This window comes from Lepidochelys kempii, chromosome 10 (genome assembly GCF_965140285.1).
Source record: "Lepidochelys kempii isolate rLepKem1 chromosome 10, rLepKem1.hap1, whole genome shotgun sequence".
NCBI classification, from domain to species: domain Eukaryota; kingdom Metazoa; phylum Chordata; order Testudines; family Cheloniidae; genus Lepidochelys; species Lepidochelys kempii.
Genome location: NC_136389.1, coordinates 34,805,041 through 34,822,558, shown reverse-complemented (window position 1 = coordinate 34,822,558; position 17,518 = coordinate 34,805,041). Strand labels below are relative to the sequence as shown.

At 46.0% G+C, this 17,518-nt stretch overlaps 1 protein-coding gene across 1 annotated transcript in view; it reads right to left on the bottom strand.

Annotated features, from left to right (window-relative positions):
- The window catches only part of DNAAF8 (dynein axonemal assembly factor 8), a 147,551-nt gene that overhangs the window by 65,332 nt on the left and 64,701 nt on the right, over positions 1-17,518 (bottom strand). Inside the window, exon 14 of the mRNA XM_073362829.1 lies at positions 2,003-2,119. Within this exon, the coding sequence (XP_073218930.1) occupies positions 2,003-2,119 (117 nt within the window). The remainder of the gene's footprint in view (positions 1-2,002; positions 2,120-17,518) is intronic.

The following is a 17,518-nucleotide window of genomic DNA, read 5'->3' as shown; positions in this document are numbered from 1 at the left end:
CACATCCCCAGCCAGAGCTGCACCCCCCTCTGCACCCCAACCCCCTGCCCCAGCCTGGAACCTTCTCCCACACCCTGAACTCCTCATTTCTGGCTCCACCCCAGAGCCCACACCCCAGCCAGAGCCCTCACCCCCTCCCACACCCCAACCCCCAATTTTGTGAGCATTCATGGCCTGCCATACAATTTCCATACCCAGATGTGGCTCGGGCCAAAAGGTTTGCCCACCCCTGCTCTAGAAGATCAACGGGGTCACTCCTGAACCAGCCACAAGAGTTGTTCTAGAGAGAGATAAGTCACTCCCTGATCCTAAGTGCCCACGGGTGGACTATCAAGCACCCTACAGGGTCAAGTCAGATGTGTGGAATCAAAATCATTCTAAGCAGCTTGTCCATCTAGCTGGAAGAAAGTTAAAACAGCAGCATCTTTAGATCAAGTTCAGAGTGAAGCTTTAAAGCCTCCCCAAATGAATCAGACTTATTCAACTTTTTATTGGTTTCAGAGTAGCAGATGTGCTAGTCTGTATTCGCAAAAAGAAAAGGAGTACTAGTGGCACCTTAGAGACTAACCAATTTATTTGAGCATAAGCTTTCGTGAGCTACAGCTCACTTCATTGGATACATTCAGTGGAAAATACAGTGGGGAGATTTATATACACACAGAACATGAAAAAATGGGTTTTATCATACACACTGTAAGGAGACTGATCACTTAAGATGAGCTATTACCAGCAGGAGAGCGGGAGAGAGAAAACCTTTTGTAGTGATAATCAAGGTGGGCCATTTCCAGCAATTAACAGGAACGTCCGAGGAGCAGTGGCGGGGGCGGGGAATAAACATGGGGAAACAGTTTTACTTTGTGTAATGACACATCCACTCCCAGTCTCTATTCAAGCCTAAGTTAATTGTATCCAGTTTGCAAATTAATTCCAATTCAGCAGTCTCTCGTTGGAGTCTGTTTTTGAAGTCTTTTTGTTGTAATATTGCGACCTTCAGGTCTGAAATCGAGTGACCAGAGAGATTGAAGTGTTCTCCGACTGGTTTATGAATGTTATAATTCTTGACATCTGATTTGTGTCCATTTATTCTTTTACATAGAGATTGTCCAGTTTGACCAATGTACATGGCAGAGGGGCATTGCTGGCACATGATGGCATATATCACATTGGTAGATGTACAGTTGAACGAGCCTCTGATAGTGTGGCTGATGAGATTAGGCCCTATGATGGTGTCCCCCGAATAGATATGTGGACACAGTTGGCAAAGGGCTTTGTTGCAAGGATAGGTTCCTGGGTTAGTGGTTCTGTTGTGTGGGGTGTGTGGTTGCTGGTGAGTATTTGCTTCAGGTTAGGGGGCTGTCTGTAGGCAAGGACTGGCCTGTCTCCCAAGATCTGTGAGAGTGATGGGTCGTCCTTCAGGATAGGTTGTAGATCAATGCCCCTCTGCCATGTACATTGGTCAAACTGGACAGTCTCTACGTAAAAGAATAAATGGACACAAATCAGATGTCAAGAATTTTTTTCATGTTCTGTGTGTATATAAATCTCCCCACTGTATTTTCCACTGAATGCATCCGATGACGTGAGCTGTAGCTCATGAAAGGTTATGCTCAAATAAATTGGTTAGTCTCTAAGGTGCCACTGGTACTCCTTTTCTTTCAACTTTTTATTGTACAAGTTCTAAAAGCCAGGCAAGGTCTATGGCAGATCAGTTTGCAGTCAAGCTGGTTTGGGTTTTCAAAATGCATCTATTACTGCAGATATGCACCTGGCTAGCAGCGATTTCCCCAGCTCAGACATTTCAGAGTTTAATCTTTTCAGGCTCAGAGCAACGGGCACAGGAAAAATGACGACACCAAAGGCTAGGGTGACATATTTAGATCTGAGTGAGAAATGTTTAAAGTTTGATTACTTGTACCCATCACATGAATTCAAACATTTCATGCCAGTTTTGATCATCCCTCTGATACCCACTTCATTCTGCAAGTCAGAAAGGAACTCTTACCTCAGTGTCTATATCTGCACTGGCCCCAATGTCACTACTGTTAAGGAAGTATTTTTCATCAGTCTCTACTGTCTGCCAGTAGAACCCAGCTGGCATTGCAAATGCTTTCTCCACTGCCTGAAATGCACAAAAGACAGCTTTTATTTGTGAATTATCTTGATCCTTCAAAGTCAGGAACTGAAAAAGACAGCATGGGTAATGCTAAGGCTAGAGATCAGAAAAAGTGACAAAGGATTATACTCATTAGTCCAATATCATGGCATTTTTTGTTCTATCTTTCCCATTAGGTGCAATAAAGATTACTTGAAATGACATCCAAGAGCACAGATCTGTTACAATTGGTATCTTGGGAGAATGAACACAATTAGGGACCAACCCAGCTATCATTCCATTTGCAGACCACCCACTGACTTCAATGGATGCTACATGCAATGGGGGATGTTACATGCAATGGGGGATCAGGCCTATATATAAGCCTGCAAGATGCTTAGCACTGCTGCGCCTTGCCTGTCAGTGAGGGTTCTGAACATCTCACTGGAAAGGGCTACATGATGAGACCAATTTGGTTAGCTGTTGAACATTGCAACCAGGTTAGGAATCAGCCAATTGTTACAAGAATGAAACCAAAGTCAGTTCATCAAAGCAAATCAAACACACCACATTTCCAGAGATCCTGTTATTTTAGATGCAGTCACTACTGAGGCAGATGAGAGGCTGGCCTTTAGCCCCACGTTGCAGCACCCTGGAGGCATTTCATTACCCAGCATAAACTACACACCTGACTTTGTATTATTACGTACACATTTTCTGTGCAGCAAACCAAGCAAATTGTAAGAGTGCAGTTTGAGCCTCTATGCTTAAGGACATGCCAGCTACTTCCCAGTCATAACAATTTGTTCTGGCTTGAAGATTAGCATGCAAAGATACAGACTAAGAATTAATGCATCTACAGAACATGGAGGGAACTCTTACTGGCCAAGTTCTGCTTAATGGGACAAATTCTGCTCTTAGTTATATCAGTGTAAATCTGGAGTCACTGCAGGAATATCCATGGAATTACTTGGGATTTACACAGAGCGGAATTTAGCCCTCTGACTGGAAACAAAATCAATTCTAAGCCAGATCTTCAGCTGGTGTAAATCAGCATGGCTCCATCGACTTTTGTTGAACAACTCAAATTTACACCAGCCGTGAATTTGACCCTAGAGATTAAGATGTCTTTTGAGCTCACATGCCACCAGAATGTATTCCATGGAAAAGAAATGAAATTTCACAAATGCCTCATTAAGATTTTTATTGTAGATAGAGCTTGGGCTAATTACACAAAAAGCTGCCATTCTGGCCTACAAAGTACATATAACACAGTTTATTTGTGTAAGCACCTGCGAGATATTCTGCTCTGCCGCACAAATAATATGGACTTCATGTCTTTCTATAAATGTTTAAAAACAACAACGAAAGGCGATTCATTTGAGTAATGTTAAAACCCCACTGACACCTCCTGGCCCTGTGCTGCAGCAGCATTTTGTTTTAGTTTTATTATTATTAATTATTATTAACACTATAAGAGTCATTTGCATGGAAACAGAATTTTGAGGTCAGCTGGTGTTAACAGGCAGAACTCCATAGGGGCAGATCCCAGCTATTGTGAATTGGCATGGCTCTGTTGAAGTCAATGGTACTACCTCAATTTACACCAATGGAGGATCTGTCCCTTTGTTTCTGCAGCTCACTGTGCACCAGCTTCTGCCTGTGACATCACACTCCTTTGCTGTGGAAAATATGACAGTGATAGAAACAGAAGCAAGAAATCACCAACCTAAGATAAAAAAAAAATGACTCTGGTCCCAAAGGTCTCTGTCAGTTCCTCTGTGCTATGCAGGTAGCAGTGCAATGCAGATTAGGCCATGCAGGCTGGGAAACCCCAGAGACCCCAATCCTGAAAATCCCTGGCAGCTGCTCAGAGGTCACTTCACTACTCACCAATCAAATGCAGAAGCAGCAAGGACCTCTCCAGCACATTGCTTCTCCTGTTGCTGTGGCCTTTTGACCTTGCATGTGTCCTGCCACCCCACTCCTGCTTTTTAAGCTCTGACCAGAAGATGGGAAGCCCTGGTCTACACTACGGGATTAGGTAGAATTTAGCGGCGTTAGGTCGATTTTAAAATGAATCATAGAATCATAGAATATCAGGGTTGGAAGGGATCTCAGGAGGTCATCTAGTCCAACTCCCTGCTCAAAGCAGGACTGATCCCCGACTAAATCATCCCAGCCAGGGCTTTGTCAAGCCTGACCTTAAAAACTTCAAAGGAAGGAAATTCCACCATCTCCCTAGGTAACCCATTCCAGTGCTTCACCACCCTCCTAGTGAAAAAGTTTTTCCTAATATCCAACCTAAACCTCCCCCACTGCAACTTGAGACCATTACTCCTTGTCCTGTCGTCTTCTACCACTGAGAATAGACTAGAACCATCCTCTTTGGAACCCCCTTTCAGGTAGTTGAAAGCAGCTATCAAATCCCCCCTCATTCTTCTCTTCTGCAGACTAAACAATCCCAGTTTCCTCAGCCTCTCCTCATAAGTCATGTGTTCCAGACCCCTAATCATTTTTGTTGCCCTTCGCTGGACTCTCTCCAATTTTTCCACATCCTTCTTGTAGTGTGGGGCCCAAAACTGGACACAGTACTCCAGATGAGGCCTCACCAATGTCGAATAGAGGGGAACGATCATGTCCCTCGATCTGCTGGCAATGCCCCTACATATACATCCCAAAATGCCACTGGCCTTCTTGGCAACAAGGGCACACTGTTGACTCATATCCAGCTTCTCGTCCACTGTAACCCCTAGGTCCTTTTCTGCAGAACTGCTGCCTAGCCATTCGGTCCCTAGTCTGTAGCGGTGCATGGGATTCTTCCGTCCTAAGTGCAGGACTCTGCACTTGTCCTTATTGAACCTCACCAGATTTCTTTTGGCCCAATCCTCTAATTTGTCTAGGTCCTTCTGTATCTTATCCCTACCCTATCCAGAGTATCTACCACTCCTCCCCGTTTAGTGTCATTGCAGACTTGCTGAGGGTGCAGTCCACGCCATCCTCCAGATCATTAATGAAGGTATTGAACAAAACTGGCCCCAGGACTGACCCTTGGGGCACTTTGCTTGATACCAGCTGCCAATTAGACATGGAGCCATTGTATCCATTGAGCCCGACGATCTAGCCATCTTCCTATCCACCTTATAGTCCATTCATCCAGCCCATACTTCTTTAGCTTGCTGGCAAGAATACTGTGGGAGACCGTATCAAAAGCTTTCCTAAAGTCAAGGAATAACACGTCCACTGCTTTCCCCTCATCCACAGAGCCAGTTATTTCGTCATAGAATGCAATTAGATTAGTCAGGTATGACTTGCCCTTGGTGAATCCATGCTGACTGTTCCTGATCACTTTCCTCTCCTCTAAGTGCTTCAGAATTGATTCCTTGAGGACCTGCTCCATGATTTTTCCAGGGACTGAGGTGAGGCTGACTGGCCTGTAGTTCCCTGGATCCTCCTTCTTCCCTTTTTTAAAGATGGGCACTACATTAGCCTTTTTCCAGTAGTCTGGGACCTCCCCCGATCGCCATGAGTTTTCAAAGATAATGGCCAATGGCTCTCCAATCACATCTGCCAACTCTTTTAGCACTCTCGGATGCAGCGCATCCAGCCCCATGGACTTGTGCTTGTCTAGCTTTTCTAAATAGTCCCAAACCACTTCTTTCTCCACAGAGGGCTGGTCACCTTCTCCCCATGCTGTGCTGCCCAGTGCTTAGTCTGGGAGCTGACCTTGTTCGTGAAGACAGAGGCAAAAAAAGCATTGAGTACCTTAGCTTTTTCCACATCCTCTGTCACTAGGTTGCCTCCCTTATTCAGTAAGAGGCCCACACTTTCCTTGACTTTCTTCCTGTTGTTAACATACCTGAAGAAACCCTTCTTGTTACTCTTAACATCTCTTGCTAGCTGCAACTCCAAGTGTGATTTGGCCTTCCTGATTTCACTCCTGCATGCCTGAGCAATGCCTGGTCATTTGTCCAATCTTCCATTTCTTGTAAGCTTCTTTTTGCTGTTTAAGATCAGCAAGGATTTCACTGTTAAGCCAAGCTGGTCACCTGCCATATTTACTATTCTTTCTACACAAAAATAGTAAATATGCGTCGACACAACCAACTATTCTTTCTACACAAGAATAGTAAATATGCATCTACATAACGAACCCCATTCCATTGACCTAAAGGGCTCTTAAAATCAACTTCTGTACTCTTCCCCGGCAAGGGGAGTAGCGCTAAAATCAACCTGGCTAGGTCGAATTTGGGATAGTGCAGATGCAATTCGACGGTATTGGCCTCCGGGAGCTATCCCAGAGTGCGCCAATGTGACCGCTCTGAACAGCACTTTGAACTCCAATGCACTAGCCAGGTACACAGTAAAAGCCCCAGGAAATTTTGAATTTCATTTCCTGTTTGATCAGCATGGTGAGCTCAGCAGCACAGGTGACCATGCAGTCCCCCCAGAATCGCAAATGAGCTCTAGCATGGACTGAAAGGGAGATACTGGATCTGATTGCTGTATGGGGAGAAGAATCTGTGCAGGCTGAACGCCGATCAAAAAGAAGAAATGCTAATATATATGCCAAAATTGCACAGGGCATGGTGGAGAGAGGCTACAACAGGGCTACACAGCAGTGCCGCATGAAAGTTAAGAAGCTCAGGCAAGCCTACCAAAAGACAAAGGAGGCAAACGGTCGCTCCAGGTCAGAGCCCCATACATGCCGCTTCTATGATCAGCTGCATGGCATTCTATGGGGGGACCCTATCACTACCCACCACTGTCCATGGACACCTGCAAGGGGAGAGTCTCACGCAACAGGGAGGAGGATTTTGTGGATGAGGAAGAGGAGGAGGAGGAGGAGAATGCGCAGCAGGCAAACAGTGAATCCGATCTCCTCAGCAGCCAGGACCTTTTCATCACCCTGGAGCCAATACCCTCCCAAGGCGGGATCCCCGACCCTGAAGCCGGAGAAGGCAGCTCTGGTGAGTGCACATTTGTAACTACAGTACAGGGTTTAAAAGCAATAGTGTTTAATGTCTGATTTTCCCTGAAGAATTGGGATGCATTCACGGCCAGTACAGCTACTGGAGAAGTCTGTTAATGGGTCTGGGGATGGAACGGGAATCCACCAGGGACATCTCCATGAAGCTCTCTCTGAAAGCCTTTGCAGAAGGTTTCTGGCGAGGGCTGCCTTATTTCATCCTCCACAGCAAGACACTTTACCACGCCAAACCAGTAGCAAGTAGTCTGGAACCATTGCAGCACAAAGCATGGCAGCGAATGGTCCTGGGTTTTGGTCGCATTCAAGCAACATTCGGTTTTTATCTTTCTGAGTTAGCCTCAGGAGAGTGATATCATTCATGGTCACCTGGTTGAAATAGGGGAATTTTTGTAAGGGAACAGTAAAAGGACCCCATTCACGCTGCATTGTTTGCACTTGCTTGGATCATCCCGGAGAATAGCCATGCAGCGGTAGGAGGGGTGAAGGGATCATCCCAGAGAATAGCCATGTGGTAGGGGGAGGGGTGAAGCAATCATCCCAGAGAATAGCCATGAGGTGGGGTGGAGGAAGGTGTGTGCTGCACATCCACCCGAAAACCGCAGCCCCTCCTTTTAAACGTTAAACCGGCATTGCTTGCTATGGGAAAGGATGGTGCTGCCGTTTGAAACTGTTCCCATGTTATGAAGGCAGAAGAAGCCAACCCCGCATACCAAAAGGCTTATCATGGCGTACCAAAAGGCTTACCATGACTGCCTGGAAACCAAATTCTGTTGCTCAGCCATGTGTGATGTGTCACCATACTGGCAGGTGCTCAATATAAAAGGCAAAATGTGACCTTGTACCTAAAGCACATGTGCTGTCTGCTGTGAATTGCTTGATTCACTGTGAAAGAGTCTCCCTTTTGTTCTCCGAAATGTATCATCTTAAATTTTACTCTCCCTTTTTATCTCCCCCCAGGTGCAAATGTTTCTATGTTCCCACTATCATCTCCATCCCTGAGGTTATCGCAGATTAGAAGGCGAAAAAAACGCACTCACGATGTCATGTTTTCCAAGCTCATGCAGTCCTCCCGCACTGATAGGGCACAGCTTAATGCATGGAAGCAGAGGCCAGGAAAGCATTAAGTGAGCACGAAGAGCAGAGGCAGGAGGTGATGCTGAGGCTAATGGGGGAGCAAATGGACATGAGGAAGCATCTGTTGGAGCTGCAGGAAAGCCAACAGGAGCACAGACTCCCGCTGTATCCATTGTATAACTGCCTGCCCTCCTCTCCAAGTTCCTATCTTCCTCACCAGACGCCCAAGAATACGGGGGGGAGGCTCCAAGCACCCAGCCATGCCACTCCACTCCAGAGGATGGCCCAAGCAACAGAAGGCTGTCATTCCAACAGTTTTGATTTGTAGTGTGGCTACAATGAGCAATGTGGCCTTGTCCTTCCCACCTCCCACACCCCACCCCACCCCACCCAGGCTGCCTTGTCAGTTATCTCATTTTTTTTAATTAATAAAGAAAGAATGCATGGTTTCAAAACAATAGTTACTTTATTTCCTTTGCCAGCTGTGATCGAAGCGGGGAGGGTGGTTGGCTTACAGGGAATTAAAATCAATAAAGGGGGCGGGTTGCAGCAAGGAGAAACACACACAGCTGTCACACCAAAGCCTGGCCAGTCATGAAACTGGTTTACAAAGTCCCTCTGATGCGCAGCACACCTAGCTGTGCTCTTCTAATTGTCCTGGTGTCTGGCTGCTCAAAATCGGCTGCCAGGTGATTTGCCTCAACCTCCCACCCCGCCATAAACATCTTCCCCTTACTCTCACAGATATTATGGAGCACACAACAAGCAGCAATAACAATGGGAATGTTGGTTGTGCTGAGGTCTAACCTAGTCAGCAAACAGCGCCAGCGAGCTTTTAAACGTCCAAAGGCACATTCTACCACCATTCTGTACTTGCTCAGCCAAAAGTTGAACTGCTCCTTACTACTGTCCAGGCTGCCTGTGTATGGCTTCATGAGCCACGGGAGCAAGGGGTAGGCTGGGTCCCCAAGGATAACTATTGGCATTTCAACATCCCCAATGGTTATTTTCTGGTCTGGAAAGTAAGTCCCTTGCTGCAGCTGTTCATACAGACCAGAGTTCCTGAAGATGCGAGTGTCATGTACCTTTCCCGGCAATCCCATGTTGATGTTGGTGAAACGTCCCTTGTGATCCACCAGTGCTTGCAGCACCATTGAAAAGTACCCCTTGCGGTTTATATACTGGTTGGCAAGGTGGCCCGGTGCCAGGATAGGGATATGTGTTCCGTCTATTGCCCCACCACAGTTAGGGAACCCCATTGCAGCAAAGCCATCCACTATGACCTGCACATTTTCCAGAGTCATCACCCTTGATAGGAGAACGTCAATGATTGCATTGGCTACTTGGATCACAGCAGTCCCTACAATAGACTTGCCCACTCCAAATTGATTCCCGACTGACCAGAAGCAGTCAGGCGTTGCAAGCTTCCACAGGGCTATCGCTACTCACTTCTCAACTGTCAGGGCAGCTCTCATCTTGGTATTCCTGTGCTTCAGGGCGGGGGAAAGCAACTCACAAAGTTCAAGGAAAGTGGCCTTACACATGTGAAAGTTTCAGAGCCACTGTGAATCATCCCATACCTGCAACACGATGTGGTCCCACCAGTCTGTGCTTGTTTGCCGGGCCCAGAATCGGCATTCCATTGTATCAACCAGCCTCACTGGCGCCATGATGTCCCAATTGCTACAGCCCGTGCTTTCAGGAATGTCTGTGTCCATGTCCTCATCACAATCATCCTTGTGCTGGTGTCTCTTAACCCAGTTCTGCACATACTCCAGGATAATGCGCGAGGAGTTTACAATGCTCACAACAGCAGTGGTGAGCTGAGCGGGTTCCATGCTTGCCATGGTATGGTGTCTGCATGGGTAACCCAGGAAAAAAGGCACAAAACGATTGTCTGCCGTTGCTTTCATGGAGGCGGGGGGGCAACTGACAACAACTCAACAATGTTTTTGCCCCATCAGGCATTGGGAGCTTAACCCAGAATTCCAATGGGCAGCGGAGACTGCGGGAACTGTGGGATAGCTACCCACAGTGCACCACTCCGTGAGTCGATGCTAGCCATGATATAAGGACACACTCCACCGACTTAATGCACTTAGTGGGGACATACACAATCGACTATATAAAATTGATTTGTAAAAATCGACTTCTATAAAATCAACCTAATTTTGTAGTGTAGACATACCCTCAGCAGCCCTTGGGCAGGGCACCCATCTGGTGGCACAGTCACAGGAATGTGGATGTGCTGCAGCACCTGTGGGTAGTTGTGTCTGGGTGATCACACCGCTCCCTCAATCACTTGTGGGCACTCCGTAGCACGTGAGCCAAGTGTCTCTCAGAGAGAGACCTTACCAGCACCATTTTCAAACTGGAGACCCCAGCTCTCTCCCTCTGCTGTTCACGATGTTCAAACAGTGCTGTTTATTGTAGGAAATCCCTTATTTCCCTCCCTATTGTTGCTCTACTTCTTACAGTCCTCATGCCTAAGCCCACAAGATCTATGATGGCCCCACGAGCACTCTTGGTGCTATCACGTAACTGAACACAAACAGGGTGTTACTCGTACATGAGCTGTGGTGTTGCATGCATGCAGGCTGACCCCAGCACAAAAACTCACCCCCATGAATATTCAAGAAGCTGAAAGAGAAAGAGGGCAAAAGTGATCAAAGCAAACTTGATCCAGAATGTGGTGAAATCTCCATGGAAACCTTTATTGCTATTCACACAGCTCTAGTTAGGACACAACCTAACATAGTTTAGGAAACTTGAGGGAAAGGCTGACTCTTGGTTTGCCCCATTGTAGGAGTTTGAGTGTCAATCTCCATTTCCCATTTCTTACATTATTTCACTACCTTTTTGTTACTTAAATCAAATGAGCCAAGCTGTCAAGGTTCCTCCCCCACTCTGAACTCTAGGGTACAGATGTGGGGACCTGCATGAAAACCTCCTAAGCTTACTTTCACCAGCTTAGGTTAAAACTTCCCCGAGGTACAAATTAATTTTATCCTTTGTCCCTGGATCTCCACTGCCACCACCAAACTCTAACTGGGTTTACTGGGAAACGTAGTTTGGACACGTCTTTCCCCCCAAAATCCTCCCAACCCTTGCACCCCACTTCCTGGGGAAGGTTTGGTAAAAATCCTCACCAATTTGCATAGGTGACCACAGAGCCAAACCCTTGGATCTGAGACCAATGAAAAAACATTCAGTTTTCTTACAAGAAGACTTTTAATAGAAGTAAAGAAATCACCTTTGTAAAATCAGGATGGTAGATACCTTACAGGGTAATTAGATTCAAAACATAGAGAATCCCTCTAGGCAAAACCTTAAGTTACAAAAAGGACACACAGACAGGAATAGTCATTCTATTCAGCACAGTTCTTTTCTCAGCCATTTAAAGAAATCATAATCTAACACATATCTAGCTAGATTACTTACTAAAGTTCTAAGACTCCATTCCTGGTCTATCCCCGGCAAAAGCAGCATACAGAGAGACACAGACCCTTTGTTTCTCTCCCTCCTCCCAGCTTTTGAAAGTATCTTGTCTCCTCATTGGTCATTTTGGTCAGGTGCCAGCGAGGTTACCTTTAGCTTCTTAACCCTTTACAGGTGAGAGGATTTTTCCTCTGGCCAGGAGGGATTTTAAAGGTGTTTACCCTTCCCTTTATATTTATGACACAAGTCCTGTCTCATTGACACCTCTGCAGCCTCAAGTAAGTAAGAAATTGTATGGTGGTAAATAAGGGCAGAATTCAGTTGAGATTACCTATTTCCCATTCACTATAAGTGACACTAATCTCAGTAACATCAGGCTCAAGCCTATTGATTTCAGTGAAGTAACTCCTGCTACTGGAATAATAATCTGACCAAAAGACCCTCTCATTGATTGTGCAGGAAGGGAATGAATTACAAATTATGGGCCATTTTAAATTGCAGTGACTGTGACAACAAAGGTACACACCTGCAAATAGGCCCTAGACTTCTTAGGTTTTGAAAATCAGGCCATTTATATATTTATCAGCCACATTGCTAGTTAGCAAATAAAGGAGTGATGTCTAATGGACGTCATGGAATCAGAGGCCTCTATACATTGTACCCATGATATGTCAGATTGTATTGTCTGGCAGTTATCCCAAATATGATATTCACAGAGTCATAGAAAGTGGAGGTAGGAAGTCCTATTGGTTGATCTAGTCGACTCCTCTCCTCACGGGTCAATGCCCCACTGGTGCCTACAATATATTAGCTAGTGTTTAGACCAGTCTAGTTTTAAATGTCCGAGAAGAGGGGACCTCCAGCACTTCCCTCTTTCAGCATGCATTGTATAGAAATCTAGCCACATATTTAGGGGAGAATCATGTAAACACAGATGGATAAAATTCTTGGATGAGCCTTGCTTTGGACCATAATGTACTATCCCCTGTTGGGTAGCTGAGTGATCCCACTGTTATCAGGAACTATGAATAATGTCAAAATCATTCAGGGCCCAGGGAAGCCCATTTATTTCTAATCTTTTCTGCCGCTCCTTTTCAGCATGAGTCAGTGTTGGCCAGCTGGATGCATGTTGGCGCACAACAGGAGTGACATTTTCATTTCTCTTGACCCAGGCCCTGTTCCCAGGCCTCTCCAAAAGAACTTGTTTCAATAGGGGAGTTCAGTCTCCTGTGATCACCTTCCGGGCTCTAAATATAAACTCTGCCTTATCCTCTATTTTCTATCCATGTCTCTTTTCACACATCCCTCCAAACCCCTGCTCTGCCAGTGATGCCTCCTAATCAGGGATGGTTGAAAATGTTCCATCAAAACTATTTTTGATGGAGAACTGGGTTTCTGGCAAAATGATTTTTTTCACAAAAAGTGGCTGCTTTCCATGGAAATGTTTTATTTTTCTTTGAAAACCAAACACTTGAAAACCAAAATATTTCTATTTGGACATAATGCTGCAGTCCCACATGGGAGTTCTCGTTCAATTGCCTCATGTCCCCATTCTCCTCTAAGGGCTGGGCTCCCTGGCCTGACTACATCTCCCATGATGTACCCCTTCCCATCTCCAAGAGGGGAGATCATGGTACATCATGGAAGCTCCACACAGCCAAGCTAAAGGTTCAAAGGACACATAGTATGTGTTAGGATCAAGGGTCAAAGAGAAGTGATGGATAAAGGGGTATAAGTGACATGCCAGTAAGGGAGCGTAACATACACTGAGAGAGAGGCAGGAAGGAGGTGTAAGTTATATCAGCTTAGCCTCAGGACCTGATTTTCTTCCCACTTCCTCCACTGAAATGATCAGTGTTGCACCAGTGGAACAGTGGCGTGAGAGCAGAATCAGGCCCAGAGGCCCCATTAAACCAGCTTACACATCATGACTGAAAGCCCCCCTGTTATCTTCAGGGAAAGTGGGAGAGAATCTCTGCCTACGTTCTAGCCACTTTGCACCACTCAGGGGGTGTAAAGTGGAGGAAGCTGGCCTTCAATGGCTGCTGAGAATTCCCCTAATAGGAGAGCTCTCTGCTGGCACAAGGCAGCATAATCAGCTCCTATGCCAACTGCCCCCAACACCCTGGCACATAGGGTGTGTCAGAAATGAAACGGGACATAGTAGAACAATTCTCACTCATTGAACATTTGATAGCTGCTTTCAGCTACCTGAAAGGGGGTTCGAAAGGGGATGGATCTAGATGTTCTCAGTGGTAGCAGATGTCAGAACAAGGAGTAATGGTCTCAAGTTGCAGTGGGGGAGGTTTAGGTTGGATATTAGGAAAAACTTTTTCACTAGGAGCGTGGTGAAGCAGTGGAATGTGTTACCTAGGGAGGTGGTGGAATCTCCTTCCTTTGAGGTTTTTAAGGTCAGGCTTGACAAAGCCCTGGCTGGGATGATTTAGTTGGGGACTGGTCCTGCTTTGAGCAGGGGGTTGGACTAGATGACCTCCTGAGGTCCCTTCCAACCCTGAAATTCAATGATTGTATGGTCCCTTGGGGACTATGAGCAACTGACAGAAGTTACAGCAGCCCCAAAGCTGCTCTGACTTACCCTGGGGCTGGAGCAGCCTGATCATCTCCCTGACAGCCCCCTACCAAGCAGACCTTGGCACAGAAAAAATCTGGGCCCATAGCGTTATTCCCAAGAGGACTAGGGTGCCCCGTTCCTACCTGATGGCATCCTGTGTTTTTCTTTATAACTGTCAAATTTCTTTGTTGTTGTTCAGGAGACATACTCAGATTTCTGTCACCTGAAGGCACTGGAGAAGATTGCTCTATAGCATAGCTGAGACTGAAAACAAACATTACTTTTTCTTAAAGAATCATTAAAAAGCAACCTAGAGCCATTGTTTTGTTTCAGACAAGACTGCAGAGATGAAGCCAGACACAGTTAGGGGAAGAGATTTCACAGCACAACAAAAATGGGTTGCAAAATACAGAGCAGAAACAATGAAAGTAGGAAGGGGAAGCATATTCTACAGGAGCCTGGTTACTCCGGCTGTCGCACAAGAAAACAATGAGCTCTGACATTTCCCTTCTTGAATGCAAGCATATTCTGCACTCATTCCCCACAAGAGCTAAAGAAAAGGCTTGACCATCAAACTATGTCAAGAGAATCTGAAAATAATCTTTATGTAGCAAATAGAATCTACTAGCCTGAGAAATGTTTCCCAGCCAAAGCAGGAAGCCATAGCCGGATTTGCGGGAGGGAACACTAGCTACTTCCTTATCTCATCCCCAAAGCCCTTGGTGCTTCCCAGCATAAGAAACAGAAAGAAATGCTGTTCAAATCCTCCATGAGAAAGTCATTGGCTTTCCTCTCTACCTCCATAGAAGGATTGGGTGCCTCAGAGACTCTCCTAGCTCCTTCGCATGATCCACATTAACTATCTCCACCAGCTCATTTGGCATCTTCAGGTTTAAGCCAAGATGAGTGGCAGGAGCACTGACAAAGGAGCCACCAACCTCAGCTGTGTCAATGCCATTGGCAGATAAAGCATCAACAGCATTAAAGAAAGTGCCAGGGACACATGCACTGAAAGCTGGTGCTCAGGCACCAGTTGTGAGACATATTCAAGACCCAAGTCTGATGCAGCACAGCAGGAACTGTTTACAGCAGGGACTTCCGATTTACATGGCAAGGACCCCAGAATTAGGCTGCAAGGACCGCTGATTTGGGGCATTACTGCTAAATGCTCTCCCTTCTCTGCCACCATGTGGTCCAATCCCTTGTGTTATTTATTGTGATACTAAATTCCATTTGTTTTACAGAACTCCCAGAATTTCAATGTGGGGCAGATTTTAGTATTGAAAATGCATGAATGCATTGTGCAATCAGCCTGGGGCTGGTGGAGGTTTGGATGGCTAGGGAGAGGGCAATTAGGGTTTCTATCACGCAGGATGGCGGGGGCGGGAGGGCAGTCCTGGATACTGGCATACACAAGATAGTTGAGAATTTGGTACTGGGATGGGTATATACCTTGCTTTCTCTTCTTCCCACTTTAGGGCAGGGACAGAGGTGATTTTAAGCGTAGGAGGAGGTAGCACTGAATTCCACATTCCCGTCCTCCAGCAAACGTTGACAGCAACTAGATACCCCACTGCACCCTCCTCCCCTAGTATGTACCACCACGTCCAGCTATGATGGATAAGAATGTTAACTGGATGGTTCTGCTAACCAATCATCTGTGGAATAGTTAGCCGTGTTCACAGTTAATTTACAGTCATTCGGCTCCAGAGTGAACAAACCACTGTGATGAACTGGATCAATTCACACCTCTCCAAGCTTGTTTCAGGCAAACATCATCATGTTAGTTTAAATTTGGGTTATATTCCGAAGGTCAGCTTTTCAACCATAAGTTTGTCAATGGCAAAACTCCCACTGACTTCAGTGGGGTCACGATTTCATCATGTTTTTTCACTGTAAACTGAGATTCTGGAGTGTGTTAATGCAGCAACTCGTAAGTCTGCAATTAGGCATCCATTTGTACAGCCATATTATCACTGTATACATGGGGTCTGGGGCATCTGAGTTACTGACAGGGGAGTGAGTCAGCCCCAAGTGGACTCAGCACTGGGTGAGTGGTCTGACCAATCAGGTGAAATGTGAGGCATATATAAGCACTGAAGCCAAGGCAATGTAACGAGTTCATCGGGCTTTACAATAGGTGTAGGAATGCCTGGTAGCTGGCCTCTCAGTACCAGCTCAGGAAGAGACTGAATAGCAGGAGGCCTTGACTAATCAAGGACTGGTGAGGTGTTACTGTTGCAGGTGAGTAGCACTCCTTGATTAGGATTTTGATCTGTGCTTTGAGAGGTGGTGCCTTGGCCTTGCAATCCAGCACCATCCAGGGCAGGCATCAAGCATGCCAATCTCTCAGCATCCTCCAGTGACTCCAGCTGGAACAGGCCGATCACTCTGAAGATGACGAAGCACTGTTGTGGAGGGTCGATCCTGTCAGACATGCATTAAGGCAAAGTCCTAATGCCCAGTTCAGATGCTTTATAACGAAGCCCTTGAAGATTTGGCATCAGGCTTAACAGAAGCTTCAGAGGAGGGCAGCACAGCCCTGAGGCACACACTGGGACCTGAGAGCTCCCAGATCCCACATCCAGCCAAGTCATGGTGCACCCAAGGCATCTCAGGTAACTGTCATATCCATACATGAAGGACCCGATATGTCCACACCTGGGGCGTAGCTTGAAGCCACTAGACTGTTTCTCAGACTGTGTGAAAAGAAGAGAGAAAGATAGAGCACAGGCAGCAGTAAAAGATTAATAAAACATCTGAAGAGCTGTGAGGCGCTGAGCCCAGACCACATTACTTAATGCAATTTTTATTTATTTGTTTGACAGAAAACAGTTAGAGGTAGCAGCTCTGCAGCCAAGAACCTAATGAGAATCAGGTGAAGATGTCAGTGAAGATGATTAAACGCTGATGTGATGGTAGCAGCAGTTGTGCAAGGGAGCTCCTCCATAAGGCCAGTCCTTGCTTACAGACAGCCCCCCAACCTGAAGCAAATACTCATCAGCAACTACAAACCACACAACAGAAACACTAACCCAGGAACCAAACCCTGCAACAAACCCCAGTGCCAACTGTGTCCACATATCTATTCAAGGGACACCATCATAGGACCTAAACACATCAGCCACACTATCAGAAGCTCATTCACCTACACAGACGTGTATACGCCATCATGTGCCAGCAATGCCCCTCTGCCAAGTGCATTGGCTAAACCGGACAGTCTCTATGCAAAAGAATAAATGGACACAAATCTAACATCAAAAATTATAACTTTCAAAACCCAGTAGGAGAATACTTCAATCTCCCTGGTCACTCAATAACAGACTTAAAAGTGGCAATTCTTCAACAAAAA